Genomic DNA, 21,084 nt, shown 5'->3' with positions numbered 1-21,084 from the left:
CCTCTGTTGCTTTTTATTTGCAGCAGTGTTGGTCATGTTTGTAAATGTTCTTTGATATACCGGCCACGGTATGTGAGTATTGATTCTTTATTTATATTTCAAGATTATTATTCCTTTTTTTTTTTTTTAAGTGGTTGTAGTTGCCTCGAAAGAATATGTTCATTCTATGAAGCTCCTGTGAATATATTATTTTATCCAGCTTCCAAGTGAAGGAGAGCGTGTTCGGATCCCTACCAAAAGGCTCTTCTACATAGTAGCACTACTAAAACTATGTTAGCCAAAAACTAATTGCTCCTTTATTGGGACCTTTCCTTCACATTACCAATAAAAAAGTCTTGGAACTACTCAACTGTATGCGGTTTTGAAATATTATTTCTTTTCATTGGCACTTCCCTCAATATTGATTCTTACAGATGAAGTTACTTCTATGAATTATATTAGAAAGTTTTGTTAAACCTTGATCTTGTTAAACTTAATCTTTCAGAATACCTGTTATTAGTATTGCCAGATAACAGAGCAGTTAATTTGATAAATCTCTAATTCGATAAAATATGAAATAACTTAATTAAAAGAACAATTTAATGTAAAGGAAATAGATATACAAGTTCGATGGCCTATTTGGAACTGATGGCTTGAGGGCCTGCAGCAGGTGACCGTGCCACTGCCAACACCATTGAACACTACGTTGCGGGCTTTAGCACACTCGTCTTTGCCGACACTGCGGTGTCGGCGGCACAGGCAACAACACCAGTTCCTCTGCGGAGAACCATGAGAAAGAAACTCTTAACTGCAGAGAGAAACCAGCTTTACTTCTGTCCCCACCCTCTGGAATCTGGATTCTACACTCTCCAGTTCTCCTTTGATTAGCTGTACTTATTTTATTTTCCTTTAGCTGTAACTTTGCTTTTATTTCTCTGTTTCTGTCCTCTTAATTTTGCAATTCAATCAAACCTTCAAAATTTGTCTGCTTCCATGAATGTTCAAGCACAGCTAAGAAGATGCTTCTACAAGGCATCCGTTAGCCACAAGAAATTATAACACAGAAGGTGAACTTAAAATGTGAATCTCCAACTTTCTCATGACCAGGGAAAACAAAAACAAGTAATCATGTAAATCTAGCAAACTTTGTGCATTAACTTATTAAATCAATGATTATTTATAACCAGTGAGATGCAATCTACTATTAGAGGAAGCCCAAAAGAAGCTTAAGGACAATCACCCAAAAGAATACAAGAATAAATGAGCACTTTTAAGAAATTTCTATCCTGCTATCAGAAATATCAGGAAGAAACTTAAAGAGGTCAAATAACAGATTTATGAGATAATACCGTCTTAAAAGTTTGACATCCCTGCTTTCTATGAAAGACCAACACGGAGAAAGGTAAGAAAAAGGATATACAGAGACAATGAAGAACTAAATCCACGGATAGTTTGACTGCTCGGCCGATCAACAGTTATTATCATCAGATTTTACTGTTTCCATTGCAGCACGCGCGAGCGACTACTCCATTGCTCTGAACATCCTTGCGCTTCAAGTGATTGTTAACTCTGCTGTTCACTCCCCAAATACGGATTGTGCGGTCGTCGCTTGCAGAAGCGAGCATGTGATGGTTCACAGGGTTCCAGCTAACGCAGTTCACAGCCCCGGAGTGCCCAGGGAGAGCCTCAATGATATTTCCGGTGGCTCGGTGCCAAATATATACCTGAACAATTAACATGAACCATGTTACAAAGCACCGTGCTATGACCAATGTTCGAAATAATAAGCAGCAGGTAAAAAAGGGCTAGGAGGATTTATGGTAGATGGCAGACAAAGGGCGCCATAACAGTTGTTATGAACCCAAGGCGAGCATTCCACATTTGTTGTTAATTCCCCTTTTTTAAGTAACTGAAAACTCCATATTCACTTTGGAACCAATATCATCTTGCGAACATTTTCAGACTCAGAATCCAATCATTCATTTAGGGGGTGTGGGGAAGCTCGGTTGAACTTTATTAACTCTTTTTTTTTTCCTTTTTCACATTCACACAAAGAACACCGCACAAAAATTTAAAACTACAATGGAGGGCCAAATCTCACATCATGTTACTAAGCGGTATGGATTGATCTTTGCAGTGTTGTTTGGTCATCTATGATGAGAAGTGCTAAACAATAGTTATTGACCCTGACGGCAGAGTTGCCTTATCTTTCTTGTTTGGTTTTAAAAATCACCAGCGGCATCAGGCATCTTGCTTGTAACTACTGACCACCATGACCGCCATGACCGCCATGACCACGGAGGTGGCTTGGTCTGGCTAAACTTTTATCAGAAATTGTCTTGTTCAATGCAAAGATCCAATTCGCCTCAGCTGAGATGGTTTCCAACCTTAGTGCAGTTTCAACAATTATTTTCTGTTAGAGAATCTATTAAGGTGACAACTAATCTTCATGGCAAATACAATATTCCCATCAGTCAATGCTAGTTTCCACAATGAAATATTCAAGATTATGGCTGAATAGAAAGGCCGGGACCACTTAAATTGATATTTTCTTGCACACTTATAAAACTCATCTCAAGTTCTAACTAACATAAGTTGTTAGACCCAATTCAAGATACCTGATTCAAGATCTAGCAGTATCAGGTTCAGTGAGAGAGACAAAGACATCTTAGTAGAATTTTCTAAAGAGCTTACTTCCCTGTTAGCGACGATGTCTGTACCTAGCCCCTGACTTATGATAGACTAGCGACCATGAAAATTTAATAATCCTTTAAAGCCAACCACTGACTGTTGAGATCCTCTATGGCAAATTCCAGGTGAACAAACAACTAGGTGTAAGACTAGTTCAGTAAAAATTAAATTACAGAAAACTTCATATTCACCTGCTTCTTACATGTTTCGAAACAAGCATCCCCTTAATGTAATTTCCCTTCTACTTTCTACAGCTATAGAAGAAATCGAAGCAAAGATAAAATGCAACTATACATGTGTAGCAAAACAGCAAAGTTAATTGCCATACCTGAGAATCTTCACTTCCACTAGCAATGAATGCCTGCTCATAGCCCCCGAAACAAGATCTAATGACAAACCGACTACGCCTGTGACCTTTGTATTTGGTAACAAGCCTCGGCTCATCCTTAATGCTCCACAAATGAATCTCCTGATTCAAAAGATTAACAAGCAAAAAGTTATCATCTTTCGACAGTGAGAATGAAGTAATCGTTTGTTCCTCTTCAATCGACTTCTCCATCTTCGCATCCCTATCAAACAAACGAATAGTCGATTCCTTGCACATGCTAATTACAGTCCTACCATCTTTCGTAACAGCTATATCCGAGATCTTTGTTGTTCTTTGGCCCTTCCAGCAATCAAGTTCTTTACCATCCAAGTCCCATAAGCAGGTGCTTTTGTCAGTTAAACCCAAAAAGAATTTGTTTCCATCAGGAAACCAACAGCAAGAAATTGAGCCAAGGCCGGCCTTTTCATAGATACGAAGGCATTCTCCCGATTGCACATCCCAGCGTCGTACTGACTCTTCCATCCCGCATGTGAGGAGTTGGCGATCATCGGGGCCCCACGCGGCCATTAAAACAGGTTTCTGGTGGCCAGTTAAAGTGTGCTTCAATGACAATTGCCCATCTTCATGAACCTAAGATGATTTCGGGACATAACTTCTACTTTAGAGTTTAGATTTAAGCATAAATATAATCTCAAGGAGAAGAGAAATAGGTAAAAGAGTATAGAGCTTCCCTCCTAAAAGATTCCCTCAACTTTAGGCCTTATTTGGAATGGACCCCTAAACATTTTTTCCCCCCTTTATTTAGATCACCTCAACTTTTACTTGTTTGATTAGTCATTTTTGTCAATTGAATGGGGGATGCCATAAAATAAATGGCTCCATTTGCTTTCAGTCACCAAACCCACAGTTCTGGCTGAAAAGCAGAATCACTGTTGAATTTAACAGAATCACCATTAATTAACGAAAATAATTTAAACCAATTGAGCAAGAGTTTAGGGGGTGTCAGTGAAAAAGATTCGAAGTTCAGAAGTCTGTTTCAAAAGGCCTGTAGTTGTGGGAATCTCCATTCGTTTTAGCCATAGTGGTACTTACTGATTCCTCTTACGATAGGAATTGTTTACCTGACTCGGATGAAACAAAATGCACACTGAAAAAAGATTACAAAGGAAAACTGTAGGAAAGCATCTGTTATTTTTTCACGAATCATATCTAGAGAGCAGATTTGACATCCATATAAAATCCAAGGCATTAAGAAGACTGAAAAAACAACAAGCTGATATGCAATCAAATGACTAAACAAAATGACGGAGTAAATATTTTCTAAGCTGCTATTGCCAAGGATTTAAATGTCCATCGGCACAAGCCGTATCTATCTTACCGTATCGTACCAACAAGATATCAGCATGATACAACCCCATGCCAATTAAGTATCAGCACACAAGTATTTTTGTGAGCAGCACGCATCGGTACAAACCAGTACGCACTGTGCCGACAAGTTTACGGCACGACCCCGTGTCACGGCACTTAAATCCATAGCTATTGCCATTTAAAGTATGATTATGTATAAGTAACTGCATCTCACAACCGTCCTAAATCATTATTAGATTAAATCAATACAATTTCCAATCTATAAAAGTTACCTCCCATATAATAGCAGAGTTATCACTGGATGATGATGCTAAATACTTCCCGGTATTGGAGAACTGCAAATACCACACTTCATCATGATGAGCTTGCAATACCTGCTCAATTAGAGTAACATATGAGATTAGTAGGTAGATACAATGTTTTAACAGGTTATAAGATCCAAGAAATAATAATAGTACATATAATACATAATCAGGTAATTTATGAATACATATACTCCAAATCATTTTTCCCAATATCAGTTCAGTTTGAAACAAAATGCATCCTTCATATCTTCATGGGATTGAAAACCTATTCAGTTACTTTCTCCCTACTAAATCACACATTTTTCACAAAAAAAAAGAGGAGAAGTTTGGTTGATTTGCTGCCAAAGTTTAATTGTTACAGAAACTTGATTATTGCTGCTATCTCCAATAGAAATAGATTTGGAAATTCAAACAAATCTCCACTTGTAAACTGAGACTTCTTAGTCAGTTGTATAATATAAAGTACAAAGCGCAAACAATAGAGACAAAATAGGAGGAGGGAATGAACACATCCACATAAATTTGTCTACCACATTGAACAATAGGTTAATTACAAAATTAGTATCTAAAATTCCACCTCCAATTCAATTTCATCCTCATAAGTTTGTCATAAATAAAATCACATCCCTTTGTAAGCATAAATCATTAAAAAGGAACGACAGAAGCAGAATGAATGGAATTTGCTTTATCGAAATAGAAACTTTGGGAACTAAAACTGAGATAAACTTTAGAGACTAAATTTTGAAAATTGAAATGCCGAAAATTAAATTGAAAATGGAATCAAACTCCAGGGAATAAATTGTTAGAACTGAAAGTTTGAAGATGAAATTCAAAGTCGTGCCGAACTTCAGTATTTCGTACCTAATCCAACAATAATCTAGATAAACACTTTTGGTACGAATTCTGACCTGTGTTGTACGATAAGGGATCTGATCTTTCCCACATTGATGATCAGCATACAACGACAGTGAACCATCCAAGGAGTTATGAAAATAACAAGCATCTCGTTGCACAGTAAGTGCCTGTTCGACCAAATGCTCTAACCGCCTCTCAGGTATCATAATAGTTGGTGGAAGCAATTTCTGTAATTCCTCCAAAAGCTTAATTCTTGAATTTGATGTTTCAATTCCGAGGTTTGCAAATCCAAGTATAAGACTCTGCGAAGGAGAAATTAAACAGTTGGATAGTTCATGCATCCTCTTCTTATTAATCCTAAGAGGAGCAATTTCGTTTCTCAATGTATTCAATGCATCCATGAGTTTGCCATTCTCCAAAAGCTCAAAGAACTTCTGCTCCAATATAAGAAAAGAAGCTGATTTTTTAACATTTTCTTCCAAAAGGCTGATTTTTTGCAATGTTGTTACACTGCCATCCCAGTTTCCTTCAAGGACTTGCTCTCTGAAGAGATTAACCGCATCAGAATGCAAATAGATTCCAGATTCTTCCTCGAGAGCTGCTCCACTCCTCTCAAAACCAAGAGAATAAAGAGCCTCTGTGATTATTCTCACAAACTCGACCCTTTTTATGACTCCTTTCGAACCGACGATGTCATCTTTCCCTTGGGAAGGTAAAGGCCTGGCCATTAGACCTCCCAAAGGATTAATTGACTCGGAAAAAGACGAATTATTCGACAGGCTACACAATTCTACTGAGTTTGCTTTCACACGTTTTGAGGGTGGCTCATCGTCTTCAACACCTCCCATGAAATGTACGAATTAGCCCATATATAAATCTCTTACCACAGCTGATGCAAGTACTACAAGGTAATATCCTGCATAGAATAAATTAAATCTGTTACAACTCAACTAAAGCTATCAGTAGAGCAGGTCACAACAAACCTTCAGATGAAATTATTAAGTGTAGAAGGTAAAAAAACGAGAATCAAAAGTTATGTTACTTGAAATGTATTACTGATTAATTAAATTGAGGATGTTTCTTCCATGTTCATCGATTTCATTTCCTTGTTAGAGTTTTCTGCCAAGATAAGATTTGATAGTGGGCAATAAGAAAACTAGTTTAATCATAACAAAGCATACTGAAGGGATAAGTATTCCGACCAAAGTTCCTCAAAATCTATGCGGATGTATAAAAAGGCAAAGATGAAGAAGCTCATGAGGACCTTCTATAGGTCCCTCTTAGATCAATTTGATCATCTAACCTACTACAATGTTCTGAAAAAATAAAAAGGAAGTTTGGGAAATTATGTCTCAACAATCTGGAAATCGGAAAGGATACTACCTTAGCAATTAAGATCAAGAAATGAGTAGCTACATTCGGACAATAAAATATTATTTGAAGCTTGTCGATAAAAACAAAGATCAAGCAACATTAAGGAGCACAACGCTAGCAGTGTAGCAGCAGTTCAAATCACATTTGATTTACTTTTTTGAGCTTTACAATCTATAATTTTACAGTATATATTCTTTGTTCCTTTTCTCAAATGCATTAATCACGACCAGCTATCGCAAGTCATCATTGAACAACACTTTGCAATACTTACTAAAAACACCATCTTCACAGTAAAACAGCAAAAGAGCATAAGATTAAAAGGCAAGCGAAAAAAAAAAAGGGTAAAATCCATGAAGATGCTTGATATAAAAAGGCACACCCTTACTTTCTAAGCGGATTAAAAGGTAAACACCCAAATTAACATCATCTCTATTTTGATGCAATAAATCAGTACAATCTAACAACATGATCAACAAAGCCCATCAATGCCCACATAAGAAAAAAAAACAATTTTGGACTACGAGCAAGCATCAAGGAATCCCAAACAACTGATCAAAACAAGCAACAATCGACAAATAAAAGGAGCAGAGATCAACACCGAGATCCCTAACCTCAAATCCCCAATCACAAACAGGATCCCGAACGATCTAAGACCAAACAACAACTCCCCCAAATCACCCCCCTCCCCCCACCAAAAAAATCCCCCAAACCAACACCGACCGAGATGCCAAATCGGTCAAATCTACGCAAACCCAAGCGGCGATTTCGCTTGCGGGGCACGATTCCCAATCCGATGCCCCCAGAACCCGCAGGAAAACTCAGCAAAATTGAAAAAAAAGGTCGGCTTGGAGAGGAAAACACATTAAAAAAAAAGAGGCTCCTTTTCTTCTTTTTTTTTCCCCTTCAAATTTTCCCCTTCCTACTTCCTTATGATTAATATTGTTCCAAGTGGGTTGGTTCGTAACCAAGGACACACGAAAGGAATAGATGAGAGAAAGAGAAGAGTGGGGGATGGTGAAGGAGAAGGGAAAGGGAAAAGGGTGGGGGTGCGTTTTAGACCTTTGTGAACATTTCAGAGGGGGGGTTGATAAAGGGAGGAGGATGGATAGGTTTTATTGAGCACACACATACATACAACACACATACACACATACACACATACACCCAACAAGAGAGAGAGAGAGAGAGAGAGAGTTAAAAAAAAAAAAAAAAAAAAAAAAAAAAAAAAAAAAAAGAAAAAAAAAAAGAAGAAATGGTAAATAAGATGGTGTAGAGAGAGAAAGAAACCGACTCAGTAACACGAAGGAAAAGGTGCAGTAATGTGAGTCTCTCTATTGCATTTTTACCTCTTTGTGGAGGGATGAGGACATTAGATGAGGTACATCACTAGTCTTATGTGGGATGCATCTGGCTTAAATGGGCAGCCTCCCGTCCCGTAGCGGGAGATCATATTAGACCAAGTCATGTTCGAAATGGCGTGAGGCTGGATAGGTGGCGTGAAATTTGTTACGGTAATTCGCTTGATTTATCTTGTTTTCGAAATAAAAATATGTTACGGTAACTCACTTGATTTTTCTTGTTTTTAAAATAATACTCATCTACCAATTGCTTTATTTTGGTTGGATCTACAGATATTTTTGATTACTAGAGGGGAGATCATGTTCGTCGAACCAAGTCAAATTAACCGGTGAATAATAAGTAGATTCGGCGAATTTACTGATCAAATTTGAATATGTTAAGCTCAATCATTCCAAAATAATCCCATCCCATAAAAAATACAGTAATTTTAATGCTGCACTTTTCTGCTATTATTGCTAAATAAACAGTTCTAAAATTTGGCAAATTCAGTTGTGCTGTTGTTGTTGTTGCAGGATTAAGATTTTAAAGTTATCTGCATGTTGAGCTTAGCAAGGTCGGCAAAGAGCCATCGCACTCGAAGTGAGATGGACACGATCTAAGCAAAGCCCGGTCCGGTCCGGGTTGGCACAATTGTTTGGACCGGATTCGTCGCAATGCCGACCAAATTGCCGACTTCACTCAAAAGCCGTGAGCAGAAGTCGCTGACGAACGCTCATATATTGCAGACTTACGTTGGAGAAGACGGCTACGAGTACGTCGTCGGCGCCGACTTTACTCAGTCGCTAGTGACCTTTTTCTTTAAGCCCAACGCCGCACTCGCTGTTTCTAGTCTCTCGTCTTCGTCTTCCTCTTCACCAAATGGCGGCTCTACATGCGCACCCGCGCCCGCTCAGAACCCTAACCCCAACCCTAACGCCCAGGAGATTCGGCCCTCCGCGGCGGCCGAGAACCGTCCGCTGCAACGCCTCCGCGGAGCCGCCGAGGAGGAGCTACAGCGTCACCCTCCTCCCCGGCGACGGCATCGGGCCCGAGGTCGTCTCCGTCGCGAAGGACGTCCTCTCCCTCGCCGGGTCCCATGAAGGCACGAGACCAAACCCTTTCCCCACAATCCTCTCAAAGACCCCTCATTGCGTTAGGGTTTACTGTTGTTACGGTCCCAATCATGAGAAAGTTGTCTCCTTTATGCTTTTCCCTGCAGGGATCGAGTTCCGGTTCAGTGAAATGCCGATCGGAGGCGCTGCACTCGACTTGACCGGAGTTCCGTTGCCGGAGGAGACGCTCGCGGCCGCCAAGGAGTCGGATGCGGTTCTCTTGGGAGCCATTGGAGGGTTAGTGGAATGATTTGTTTGATCAATGTATTTAATAATAATAATGTAGTTAAGGCATGGATATGATGATGGAACTTAATTAGGTATAAGTGGGATAGCAATGAGAAGCACCTGAAGCCTGAAACTGGGCTGCTTCAGCTTCGGGCGGGGCTCGGTGTGTTTGCAAACTTGAGGCCGGCCACGGTGTTGCCGCAAGTATGTTTGAGCTCACTATACAAATTGTTTATATCTTTTCGTCGGTTTAAGAGAATAAAGTGGAAGCACATTTGCCTGTTATTGCTTGATTGCTCATTGATAAAAGGTCTAAATTTTATAATAATGATTCCAGTGTTGTAATTTTCCTCCCTTTTTTTTTTTTTTCCTCAGCTAATTGATGCATCAACTTTGAAGAAAGAGGTAGCTGAAGGAGTCGACCTTATGGTTGTAAGAGAGCTTACTGGAGGTCCGTAACCTATCTTAACATGGTTTCCTATTGTGCCTGTTGTTTTCAGTAATTGATAGAGATCGTTAGTACTTTAAACTTGATGAATATATTTAACTGCAGAGGTAAGAATTAAAAGTTTGAGCAAAGGTAAGTTTAATCTTCTACATTTATGCTGGTCAAAGTAAATAATCAGAGATTATATGTTTCTGCTATTAACAGGAATCTATTTTGGAAAACCTAGAGGATTTGGAACCAATCATGAGGGTGAGGAAATTGGTTTTAACACGGAAGTCTATTCCGTTTCTGAGGTACCATGATTTTCTCTTTTCGCTTGAAGAAATATACTATCATGCTCTTGAATATTATCCAAAGTTATATTTTTGAATTGTTGAAGGAGATTGCCTTTTTTTTGCTGTATGTCCAAGTATCCCTGTAATCACAGGTCATCCTCGTTTCTGTTGAGGCCTTGTCTCTTATATGGAAAATAATTCGTTTACTCTCCTTGACTAATAAAAAGACAGAGTTATTCATGGTCAAAACTGTTCTTTTATGAAATTTACACCTATTTTCAATATTTAAGCATTTCACCTTTCTTTTGTTGTGATTGATGTTCAGATTGATCGTATTGCACGTGTGGCATTTGAGGTTGCTCGAAAGCGACGGGGCAAAGTGTGTTCTGTTGATAAAGCAAATGTATTGGAGGTATTTAACTATTATTTCATATTATCATTTCATATTATCCTCATAATATTATCTTTCTTTCATCATTTCTCTGATATCTACTTCTAATATGGAAAAGGAATCCACCCTTTTCTTATAAAGTTTTTACAACTAAGTGTAATGAGTGTTCTGTTGTTTCCTGCAAGCTGGAATCTATATTATTCTATTATTCAACCTCATGGGTTGTTGATTATCTAGATATGAGAAATCAACTACTACTCGTCATCACTGCTCCAGGATGCTAAATGCTCTTAAAATCTAGAAAGATATTTCAAATTTAACTTCGCACTGTGACATGCGACTCTCTAATTGTAATTAGGCATCCATGCTTTGGCGAAAACGGGTGACATATGTTGGTTTAGAATTTCCTGATGTTCAACTCTCACACATGTACGTGGACAACGCAGCGATGCAACTTATTCGAAATCCCAAGCAGGTCTATTTGTATCTATTAAATGTTTCTTTCTCTTTCATCTTCAAATACTTATGGTTGAGGCTTTCTTTGCTTCTTCAAATTTACTAGCTTCATATTAATATTGCAGTTTGACACAATTGTGACGAACAACATCTTTGGTGACATACTCTCTGATGAAGCATCCATGCTCACCGGCAGCATAGGCATGCTCCCTTCTGCAAGTATTAGTGAATCTGTATGCAAAGATCATTACTTTTTCTTCGATGCTTTCATATTCTACCGATATCAACCATTACTTGAAATCTAAGTTATGCTTAAACTACAAGATTACATATGCCTCTGCAATGTATTTATCACTTCAGTCATAGTTCAGTAGGGATTAAAAGTTAGGAGGCCAATGTGAAAATCATGATGGTTATGGGGTGGTTCCCCTATTATCGACAATAGTTTGCCAATTAGTGATGTAACTTTACTCCGCAGGGACCTGGCCTTTTTGAACCTATTCATGGCTCAGCTCCTGACATTGCTGGACAGGTCAAATAACAGAGCCTTTTCCGACTTTAATCCTTGGGCGATTTAAAGCAATAGTTCTAATATTATATCTTTGCAGGACAAAGCTAACCCATTAGCAACAGTGCTAAGTGCCGCGATGCTATTGAGGTATGGGTTTGGCGAAGAGAATGCTGCAAAGAGAATTGAGACTGCAGTTATAGAAACACTCAATAGAGGCTTCAGAACTGGTGATATACATTCCTATGGAACGGTAAATAATTTCATTCTCATTATAGAGTAGCCAATACTGGCGCCTCTTTCGTCTTTCTTTTTGGCAACTTTTCTCATGGCTACTGCTACCTTTTTTTTCTTGTGTGTGTGTGTGTGTGTTGGTGCAGACATTGGTGGGATGTAAGAGGATGGGGGAAGAGGTATTGAGATCGGTAGATTCCGAGAAACTGGTTTCTGCAGCACATTGATATCACCACATCAACCATAAAGGGAGATAAAACCATATCGGAAAAAGGATACATTTTGGAGGAACTTCATGATTGTTATTTCTCAGTTATTTGTGATGGATGGATACTAGTGGTTAGATGAGTTAATCATCATCGTATTTTTGTGTTTAGCATTACAATCTTGTAACTTGCTGCAGTGTTATCGGACTTGATATTAGCTCTAGGTAATAAAATTATGTGTGTGATTCTATGGAAATCCTGTGTAGAAGTTGCCGAGGTAGGCATACTAACTAAACTAATGAAAAATTGTTATTCACAAAATTTATGCCTTGTTAAAGTAATTTTCATTTTGATATTTTAGGCCAAAAATTTATCCCTTTTTTAATTTTTTTTTTACTTTTTAACTTTTACATAGGCGGTTTGTTTTCTGAACCCCATAAACCTCAAAACACCCAGTAGCACAACCTACATTTTGGAGAATTTGAATGTCTGCAATCCCAGTATTAAATTTTCCCAAAATGCGTATATTCAATTTGATAAATTACCATCTAAATATTTTTGGATGTTTCAACTTTTCAAATTGTAGATCCAAAAAAATAAAATATTCACCAAAAGAATATAAAACAATTCTTTGTAGATCCAAAAAAATAAAATATTCACCAAAAGAATATAAAACAATTCTTTAGAAAAATCCGACCTGCCGGATTCGAACCAGCGACCTAAGGATTGGTCTGCAAACACTACAGTCCTCCGCTCTGCCAACTGAGCTAAGGTCGGTTTATGATTAAAACCTGTTTTTATTTTATATATATTTTAATTTAAACATCTAGTTAATAAATACAAATATCCAGGATCTACTTTGAACTTTAACCTACATTGTAAATCACGTTAATTTATTTCAGTTTATTGTCTTGTGATTATACTCCTTGTCAACTTCTTTAAACTTTGTCAACACGGCACGCATGATACATTTTAATTTCTTAAACTTCACGCACCATAATTGCAAGATGAGTTTAATAAGGGTTTCTGCCTCCTCCCCCAACTCAACTCACCAAAGAAAAAGAAAAATTGTTGGACGATCAATTTACAACTCTCCCCATAAGAAAGAAGTTGCGTGTTAAAAAAGCAGCTCAGCTTCGACACGCTACACAGCTCAGCTTCGACACGCTACATGGAAAAGCTTCACTACAAATGGAATTTCATTTCATAAATCTCGCTCGTTTACTTCAACACAGCGTCTCATTGTTTTTGTTCTCAACCTGCTTTTGTAGTTTCCAAAACAAGAAACAGTTGAAAACCCACAAATCCAAGGATTTGATTATCCTATTTTCCGGTAACCACAAGGTTTGACATAGTTATAGAACCCCTCCCCACAAGGGAAAAGCAGTAAACCCTGTACAACAGCAAGAGACATGATGTTACAATGGATCAGATTCCTAAGACAATATCGATCCATGGCATCAATAATGTAGAACACAAAGTAACCCAAGTTACCAACTCTTCATCACCAAAATACCAAACACAAGCAAAATCCAAAAAGCTTCAAAGCAAACATAGACTGATATTAATTTAAATCCAGTTACAAGTGCCTTACTGATGGATCAGATTCCTAAGACAATATCGATCCATAGCATCAATACTGAAGATCACAAAGTAACCCGAGTATCAACTCTTCATCACCAAAATACCGGACACAAAAGCAAAATCCACAAAGCTTCAAAGCAAACATAGACTGATATTAATTTAAATCCAGTTACAAGTGCCTTACCAATGGATCAGATTCCTAAGACAATATCGATCCATAGCATCAATACTGAAGATCACAAAGTAACCCGAGTATCAACTCTTCATCACCAAAATACCAGACACAAAAGCAAAATCCACAAAGCTTCAAAGCAAACATAAACTGATATTAATTTAAATCCAGTTACAAGTTCCTTACACAAATACTCTCAATTCAAATAGATAGCTAAGTAGCCAACAATACTAAGTAGAACATCCGAATTCTAAGACAGCAAAACAAACTATTCGGCGGACAAAAAGGGTGAAGCATTTGCCTTCACTAACACAGTCTCACTACTAAGTAATTAGCGATGAGAGGAGGGATATGTTATGAAGGATTTGCTTTGGGCCTGCATCCACCTACTTAGATCTCTGCCTCATCTTTCGGCGCTTCCTCTTCAGCCGCCTCATGCGCTTCTTCTTCCACTGCAATAAAATCAAAAGGCGCAATCATCAGTTTGAAGCAAAAATAAAGTGGCGCAAGTGAGCCCAACATTTTATGATGTTGTGGTCATATCACATAATATGAGATTCACAGGTTTGAGAATTCAGGCAATCCAATATTGGCTTTTCATGGAATTGGCCACCGTCGAAAGATCGAAAAACAAAGCAAAAGAAGAAAAGGAGATTCAAATATTATTGGACGATCTCTGAGATATCATATGAAGGATTTTCAAAAGAAACATAACAACTAAAATTTTGAGAATGAAAATTTGGTCTTTATTAATCATAATTCTGGAAAGCAAGAAATGCAAAGAAACTGTTACATACGACTAGAAATTTAGCATAATAAATGGCAACAGTTACTTCCTATACCACATAATATATATGAAACTGATCTAATGTATAGTTTGGTTCTCAGTGATGAATGAATCAGAATTTAAAATAAAATGGTAGATTATAGGCACCAATGGTAGTGTACAAAGCTGATGAAAAGAAAGGAACTTTTAAATTTTGGAGATACAAACATTTTACCGGCAAATCAAACAAGGATGATATAAATCAACTAAAATTTGGATGGTGTAATCCGAAGAAAAGTAAACTACGGTGTTTAATTTGTTCCGAAATCCTGCAAAACCTTATCAGAAACTTCACAGGTATCAAAGTAGCACATCCCTAGAAAGAAAAAAGCTGCATCAAGGCGAAGTTCGCAAACATATACAACGCTATCTCACCTCTAAGATATGCCCAATTCTATAAAATCACAGCAGTAAAAATTAGCCACGAAAAAAGCCAAGAATAAACACAACATTATGCACAAAATCGCCTACGTAGATAACATCAAGTACACACAAACGCTAAAAAAAGAAAATGAATTCAAACAAAAAGCAGATCTTTATCAAAATACCAAAATGAGATTCACAAATTTTGATCAAACATTTCGACAGATCGAAGAATAAAGAGCAAAATCAAAGAGGTAACTGGATCGGAATCTCACCTTCGCCCTCATCTTCGCGCTCCCGTAAACTTCGCTCGCCCCTTTCTCCCTTCTCGCTTCGCTCGCAATCGGCGGAGAAACGTCGACCTCTCGATACGTTTATATGTAGGCTAGGGTTTGAGAAATATCCAGAACAAAGCCCTAAGGGCATATTCGTCATTTCGATCAATTAAGCGGACGGTGGTGATTTATCGGAGCGAATAGATCGCGGCGCTTCGGCCCATTTAACTTATTGTCGGCCCACTATCAACCGGCCTATTTAGAATTTTGTGGGCTGAGACCAATTCATCTGGGCTCGGTGCTTTCTTCTGGAATGTATTGCGTGCACCGGGTGTACCATGCACCAGGTTTATGAAACTCGACTTTAACGCCTTTGCCTGCACCCGGTGTACCATGCACCAGGTTTTGAAACATCTTAATACCGAGATATCAGGTTTCAATTATTTACTATTTTCTAGATATTAAATATTATATAAGATTTTATTTATCGGACTAAATTTTAGATCTTAAAACATATACGGCTGATTAAAACTAGCAGTGGATAAAAAAATACAATGCACCGGATCCAGGAAATAATTTCTTAAATTAACCTTTAATAAAGGGTTAAAAGTGAATAATTAGGGAGCTTTGCCTCTTTGAGGTCAAGAGAAAAGCATAGATTTGAGTTCCAAGGCAAGTTCCATTCCAAGTGAAAAAAGTAAATAAATAAAGCTAAAGCATAACGAGCTCTTCATGGTTCACATAATATACAGATTCGCACAGCAGTTCCAAAGTATACAGCAGTAAATATCAAAGCCTAGACATACAAGTGGAAGTGTTTTTTTTAATACATCCAAGCTGTTCGACGAAATTCGAAATGATTTTCATGCGCTTGTTATCCCCAGCATCAGATGGGACTCACAATTAAAAGAATATATCGAACAATTTGGTTCACTCGGTGAACATTATTTTGGTGGTTTAAGTGAGGTCATTCTCATCTAATGGTTCCGCGTCGTCAGCTGCCTCTTTCTTAATTTCCTGCAGATCGCCAGTTGGAAGTTTCCGCGCGAGCCTAATTATCTGCAAACATTGAGAGAAGTTCATCATTATACAAAAGAGTTAGGCAAAAATAATAGAATTCAATCAAAAAAAAGGTGATCATGAAGAAACAGCATAAGCAGTGCAATACTGGTACTTTTTGAGGCCTTTAAGAACATCGAAACAGATTGTGGAGGAGACTAATTTCTCTAACTTTTTCAGCATACCACAAAAAAAATTCCATTAGCCTCCAATTTATAATCAATACAAGATAGTATAGCACATATTATCAAATGCATTTTCACTCTAATTTGATCATTATTAATTACAGTAGAGCAACCTACAAACAAATATTTCTCACATCATGTCCTGAGAAATGCAAATTTGTATGCACTTGTATATACATTTTTCCAAATATACAACTTGTATACACTTGTATTGATATATGTGCATAGACATTTTGTGTTATATACGTGCAGGTACAGGAACTCTCATACATAAACCAACACAGTACGTACAAATTTATACATTCCAAAGCAAACTACAATGGCAATCTATTGCAAGAAGTAATGTAAGCGAAGGAAAATAAAGAACCTACCACATGATCAAGATGTGAGATGGCACTTGAGTGAGCAACACGCTTAATTTCTTCAGCATCACCTTCCTCGTAAGCAGAGAGCAGCTTCATTGCACAACCGTTCTGGTCACTATTAAGGAAGGCTTCAATCCTGAAAAGATTGGGCAAAGCATGAGACTATCTTCTTAAGAATTGGGAATAGAACGAGGCAACAACAGATAAAGATGATAATACACCAGTACTACGACAACAAGCAAAAAGGATAGCATAATAATGTCACTTAATTGACCGTACTATCCTTGTGTAATTCGTATTAGCAACTTACTGAGAACAGTCATTGTAGCACTTCTGGGCTTGCTGAAAGTCATGTGCGTAAAGGTAAATAATGATTGCACTCAGATAAGCCTGCATAAGGAAAAACCAGTTCAATAACTGGAAGAAAATGGTCTTCAAAGAAACAGAGGAAAAAGGGAAGTATGTTTAATATTTATAAGTCTAATTATATTAAGATTTAAATTTATTCGAAAGTATAAATCTCCTAGGAGCAAGTCCCTTCAAAAGAATATAGTATATTTACAGCTTCTTGTTTGAATACCTAGACATTTAATCTACTTTGTCGTGGTTAATTAGTTAAATTATTCCATTTAACGCTGTCAAATGTTATACATTTACAGTATGTGGTTAGCAATACTCCATGAATTTGAACAACAAAAAGAGAAAGAATTTGTCTAAAAGGTAAGATTGCTTGATGCCTCATAACAAAAATAACCTTTTATAAATGCATTTACTCAGAAAAGAAAGAAGCTGCTGCAATTGGATGGAAGAAAGAGCACCTTGCACTGACTGTTGACTGCATTGCATTTGTCAGCAGCAACACCCAATCTTAAATGAAAAGTAGCAGCATCAGTATACCTGCAAAGGATGTTGGAGAGGAATTAGAAAAATATTTCTACCGAGCATTTAATCAAACCACTGAATATTTTAACACAATGAGAAAATCATAGACAACTACAGATGGAAGCGCCAGACTTTTTGATTGCAAGTAGATGGGTTTGGCTTCTGGTCTAGAGAACCAATGCCAAAACCAGGACCGAGCAGGCATTTAATAAGTATCAATCGTTTGTTTCCTAGAGCAGAAAAGAATGTTTACCTCAATGTAAAATGTGCAGTAATTCTAACTTGTTAGTACAAATGTTATTAAAATATTGTTTCTTTCTTTGACGCCCTAAATGTGAGTAGATATGCAACAAGATTGCTATGTACCTCAAAATACTCGAGGTGATACCCTTAAAAAAAATAGAAGAAAAAACTAAAGGCGATGGCCTGAATATTAATCCACTTATCTTGAAAGATAGCTATAAAGACCAAAAAATCCAAGGTGATGCCTAAATATGAATTCTTTTACCTTTCAAGTTTTACATAAACACTTGCGGCAGTACGGTACAAGTCAAAAGCCATTTGCTCCTTTCCATCCTCTTCTAAAATTTCACAAGCTTCGGTATACAGTCGAACAGCTTCGTCTGGGGCCACATCTTCCAAAGCACTGGGTATAAAATAATAGCAAACATAGTCAGCAACATAAATTATATTAAGGTTAATTACAAATTCAGTCCCTAAAGCTTGACCTTGATGTCAATCTTGTCATTGAGGTTTGAATTTAACAATTTAGTCCTTGAAGTTTGACCTTATTCCGGTTTCGTCCTCAGAGTTTTTGTCGTAATTTCCTTAGGTTTGCAACTTAAATGGAAGTAAACTATATCGAAGATGCAGAAGTGGCATATGTTTCAACGGTAACTAAACAGAAGGACTATTTTTACACACAATGATCTCCATGGACTACATTGTAAAGATCGAATATGAAAATGAAACTCAAACCAGAGTCGAAATCTGGGGACTAGATTAGTTGTTAACCAATTTTATTATTACACTTATTCAGTCAGTGTCGGTAGATTATCAGGATGTTTAACTGTACCTAGCACCCTTTGCAAGAGCATCAGAAGCCGGTTGTGCTCTTCCGCATTCTCTGTATAGTTCAGAAGCTCTTCTGTAGAAGTCGGAAACTTCATTCCAGCGTCCAAGTTCCTTTGCTAAACCAGCAGCAGATTCCATATGTTTGGCCGCATCCCATGGCCTATCAGATTTGTCAAGGTTACAACAAGCCATTTTACATAAGAAGTTTTCATAATGATAAGTCAAAGAGCATACGAGGAAATCATTTCTTGTCCTTTTGAAGCCTTCTCAAATGCTTCTTTTGCTTTCTCATTGTCTTTTCTGAACCGGTAGGCAACAGCTTCAACAGAAATAGAAGTTTATAGGTTTAAAAACAAAAAGAAAAGAGGTTTCCCTTAGAGGAAAAGAAAAGCATGATCAGTTTTACCAACCAGCTTGCTCGTACAATGAGGTAGCGGTCTTCCAATCAGCATTCCATCTGGTAAAACTGAGTTTCGTTCTGTAGAAAGAAAGAAAAATGTAAGAACCAGCAAAAGTTTTACCATTATCCTCTAAACTAGAAAGGTGGAATCAATTCCCATCAGATTAAAAAAAAGACATTACTCACAATGTTACGCTTTTGAAACAGCAAACTAGGACGACTATAAAGTATACACCAACAAAGAACAACCGAAGAGCTACCTTCTGCACAATCATTAACCTATCTAGCACATTCAAATACATTTTTCTATTTTTGTTTACTCCTTTGTAATCATCAAAACTTATTCAGTCAAACGGCAAAATCAACATAAAGTAAATTAATTCTGTATGATCTGCATTTAATATTCGACTACTCTCTTTTGAGACACCATCACAGTAAACCACTGCGGACCCAGTCAAGCTCATGAACTACTCATTCATCCCAGACCAGGATTTCCCTTCACCAATATAACAAACTTCCGACGAGCTAAATATCATTTAAAAGTATTTATTTTCACATTATTTCACATCCCTAAATCAATTTGCAAATGTTAGCACATCCATCTCGACATCGTCTATGTTATCATTTCCAAGCCAAATCACCAGCAGAAGTTAATCAGATCCGAATTAAATCTCCCAAAATACAAATATACTAAGCATTCAAAATTAGCAATAAAAATAGAATCTTCCTGATATCAGATCACTCCCTTCCCCAAATTAGATCTAAATGAAGCTTCCGAAACTTAGATTCATTAGGGCTACTCGAAAACTTAGGATCTCGCTCTAATCCTATGATGGATCTGGGGAAATGAGCTCAGATTACATGAATCAAAATCTAATGAGCCGAACACTACTTCATCGATTCAAAAAGAAAAAAGTAGATTTCGTTAGCAATTTCAAATAATTGCTGATGCAATTTGATACGAAATTTGCGGGAATAAGCTAAAAACAAAAGTTGGAGCTTGATTAAGAAATGATTCCAAAAACTAAGCGATAAATCGCCAAAAAAAGATCAACATGAATCGTGGAGAAATGAAATTAACAAAAAAAAAAACACTACTTATCAAAAAGTAAAGAGGAAAAAATGTTACAATTTATCGGCTTTGATCATGAGCTTATCGGCGTCGGAGTTCGCCATGGCGATATTTTCCCTTCACACGCGTTTTCGCCTCTCTTATTAGGTAAAAAATAAACTCAATGAGGTGTCCATTTACAATTGACCCCTCGAGGACCCCGGTTATCTAAAACAAAACTGTTAGTTATTCCCTGCACCAGGTGCATGCTCTCCTTTCGTACACGGCCATCATCTCGAACGTCTATCATATCTCAAACTTTCATCTACACCGTCGATTTAGTTACACCATCCTTTTTGAAGGCCAAAAATGCACGGAGACCCCTGAATATATGTTATTTCGAAATCACCGCCGAACTTTTTTTATTTTTTGAAATTGAGTGAGTTTAGTAAAAAAAAAAAAAGAGAATTTGCATGAATTTAATTGATAATTTTATCAAATTTAAAAATACTAATCACTTTCTAGCAAAACTCAAATATAGTTAACTTTTGACTAAATATAAAAACTCAAATAAAAAAATCAGAAGCTGTGGAGACCCAATCAAAAGAAATATAAATATGAGGTAATTCTCCAATTTTCTTAGGTAGCGTTTGGTTCGGGAACAAGAGGGGAATAAGCTCTTGTTCCCTCTTTTGTTTCCAAATAGTATGTTTAGTTTTCGAGAACAGTAGTTCCATATATTTTCAAAAACG

General features: G+C 37.3%; 3 protein-coding genes, 1 long non-coding RNA gene and 1 other non-coding gene across 7 annotated transcripts; 1 reads left to right on the top strand and 4 right to left on the bottom strand.

Moving 5' to 3' along the window:
- On the bottom strand, nucleotides 1,184–8,054 carry LOC109720197 (WD repeat-containing protein 26). Of its 2 annotated transcripts, none has more exons than XM_020247117.1 (5): nucleotides 7,960–8,054; nucleotides 5,580–6,442; nucleotides 4,639–4,740; nucleotides 2,999–3,628; nucleotides 1,184–1,703 (listed from the first exon to the last, which is right to left on the bottom strand). In XM_020247117.1, the coding sequence occupies exons 2-5, from the start codon at nucleotides 6,372–6,374 to the stop codon at nucleotides 1,464–1,466; spliced, it is 1,767 nt and encodes a 588-aa protein (XP_020102706.1). In that variant the 5' UTR covers nucleotides 6,375–6,442; nucleotides 7,960–8,054; the 3' UTR covers nucleotides 1,184–1,463. The 2 variants fall into 2 exon arrangements, with proteins under 2 accessions (XP_020102706.1, XP_020102705.1); XM_020247116.1 differs by having other exon boundaries at nucleotides 7,512–7,998.
- Nucleotides 9,066–12,417, top strand: LOC109720797 (3-isopropylmalate dehydrogenase, chloroplastic-like). 2 transcript variants are annotated; one of them, XM_020248110.1, is made up of 11 exons: nucleotides 9,067–9,340; nucleotides 9,458–9,587; nucleotides 9,671–9,782; nucleotides 9,954–10,029; nucleotides 10,231–10,319; nucleotides 10,627–10,713; nucleotides 11,051–11,167; nucleotides 11,274–11,381; nucleotides 11,627–11,680; nucleotides 11,757–11,909; nucleotides 12,037–12,417. In XM_020248110.1, the coding sequence occupies exons 1-11, from the start codon at nucleotides 9,118–9,120 to the stop codon at nucleotides 12,115–12,117; spliced, it is 1,230 nt and encodes a 409-aa protein (XP_020103699.1). In that variant the 5' UTR covers nucleotides 9,067–9,117; the 3' UTR covers nucleotides 12,118–12,417. The 2 variants fall into 2 exon arrangements, with proteins under 2 accessions (XP_020103700.1, XP_020103699.1); XM_020248111.1 differs by lacking the exon at nucleotides 11,051–11,167 and having other exon boundaries at nucleotides 9,066–9,340.
- Nucleotides 12,788–12,873, bottom strand: TRNAY-GUA. Its single transcript is given in 2 exon segments — nucleotides 12,788–12,823; nucleotides 12,837–12,873. It is a non-coding gene; the product is annotated as a tRNA-Tyr (tRNA).
- Nucleotides 13,971–15,439, bottom strand: LOC109720823. Its single transcript, XR_002219076.1, has 2 exons — nucleotides 15,317–15,439; nucleotides 13,971–14,304 (listed from the first exon to the last, which is right to left on the bottom strand). It is a non-coding gene; the product is annotated as an uncharacterized LOC109720823 (long non-coding RNA).
- LOC109720772 (gamma-soluble NSF attachment protein) lies at nucleotides 15,999–20,549 on the bottom strand. Its single transcript, XM_020248080.1, has 9 exons — nucleotides 20,411–20,549; nucleotides 19,292–19,359; nucleotides 19,116–19,200; nucleotides 18,883–19,041; nucleotides 18,316–18,453; nucleotides 17,744–17,822; nucleotides 17,236–17,315; nucleotides 16,932–17,061; nucleotides 15,999–16,375 (listed from the first exon to the last, which is right to left on the bottom strand). The coding sequence occupies exons 1-9, from the start codon at nucleotides 20,455–20,457 to the stop codon at nucleotides 16,274–16,276; spliced, it is 888 nt and encodes a 295-aa protein (XP_020103669.1). The 5' UTR covers nucleotides 20,458–20,549; the 3' UTR covers nucleotides 15,999–16,273.

The sequence above is a fragment of the Ananas comosus genome, linkage group 14 (genome assembly GCF_001540865.1).
Source record: "Ananas comosus cultivar F153 linkage group 14, ASM154086v1, whole genome shotgun sequence".
NCBI classification, from domain to species: Eukaryota; Viridiplantae; Streptophyta; class Magnoliopsida; order Poales; family Bromeliaceae; genus Ananas; species Ananas comosus.
The sequence above is the reverse complement of the archived record's forward strand: the minus strand, read 5'-3'. Positions and strand labels throughout refer to the sequence as shown.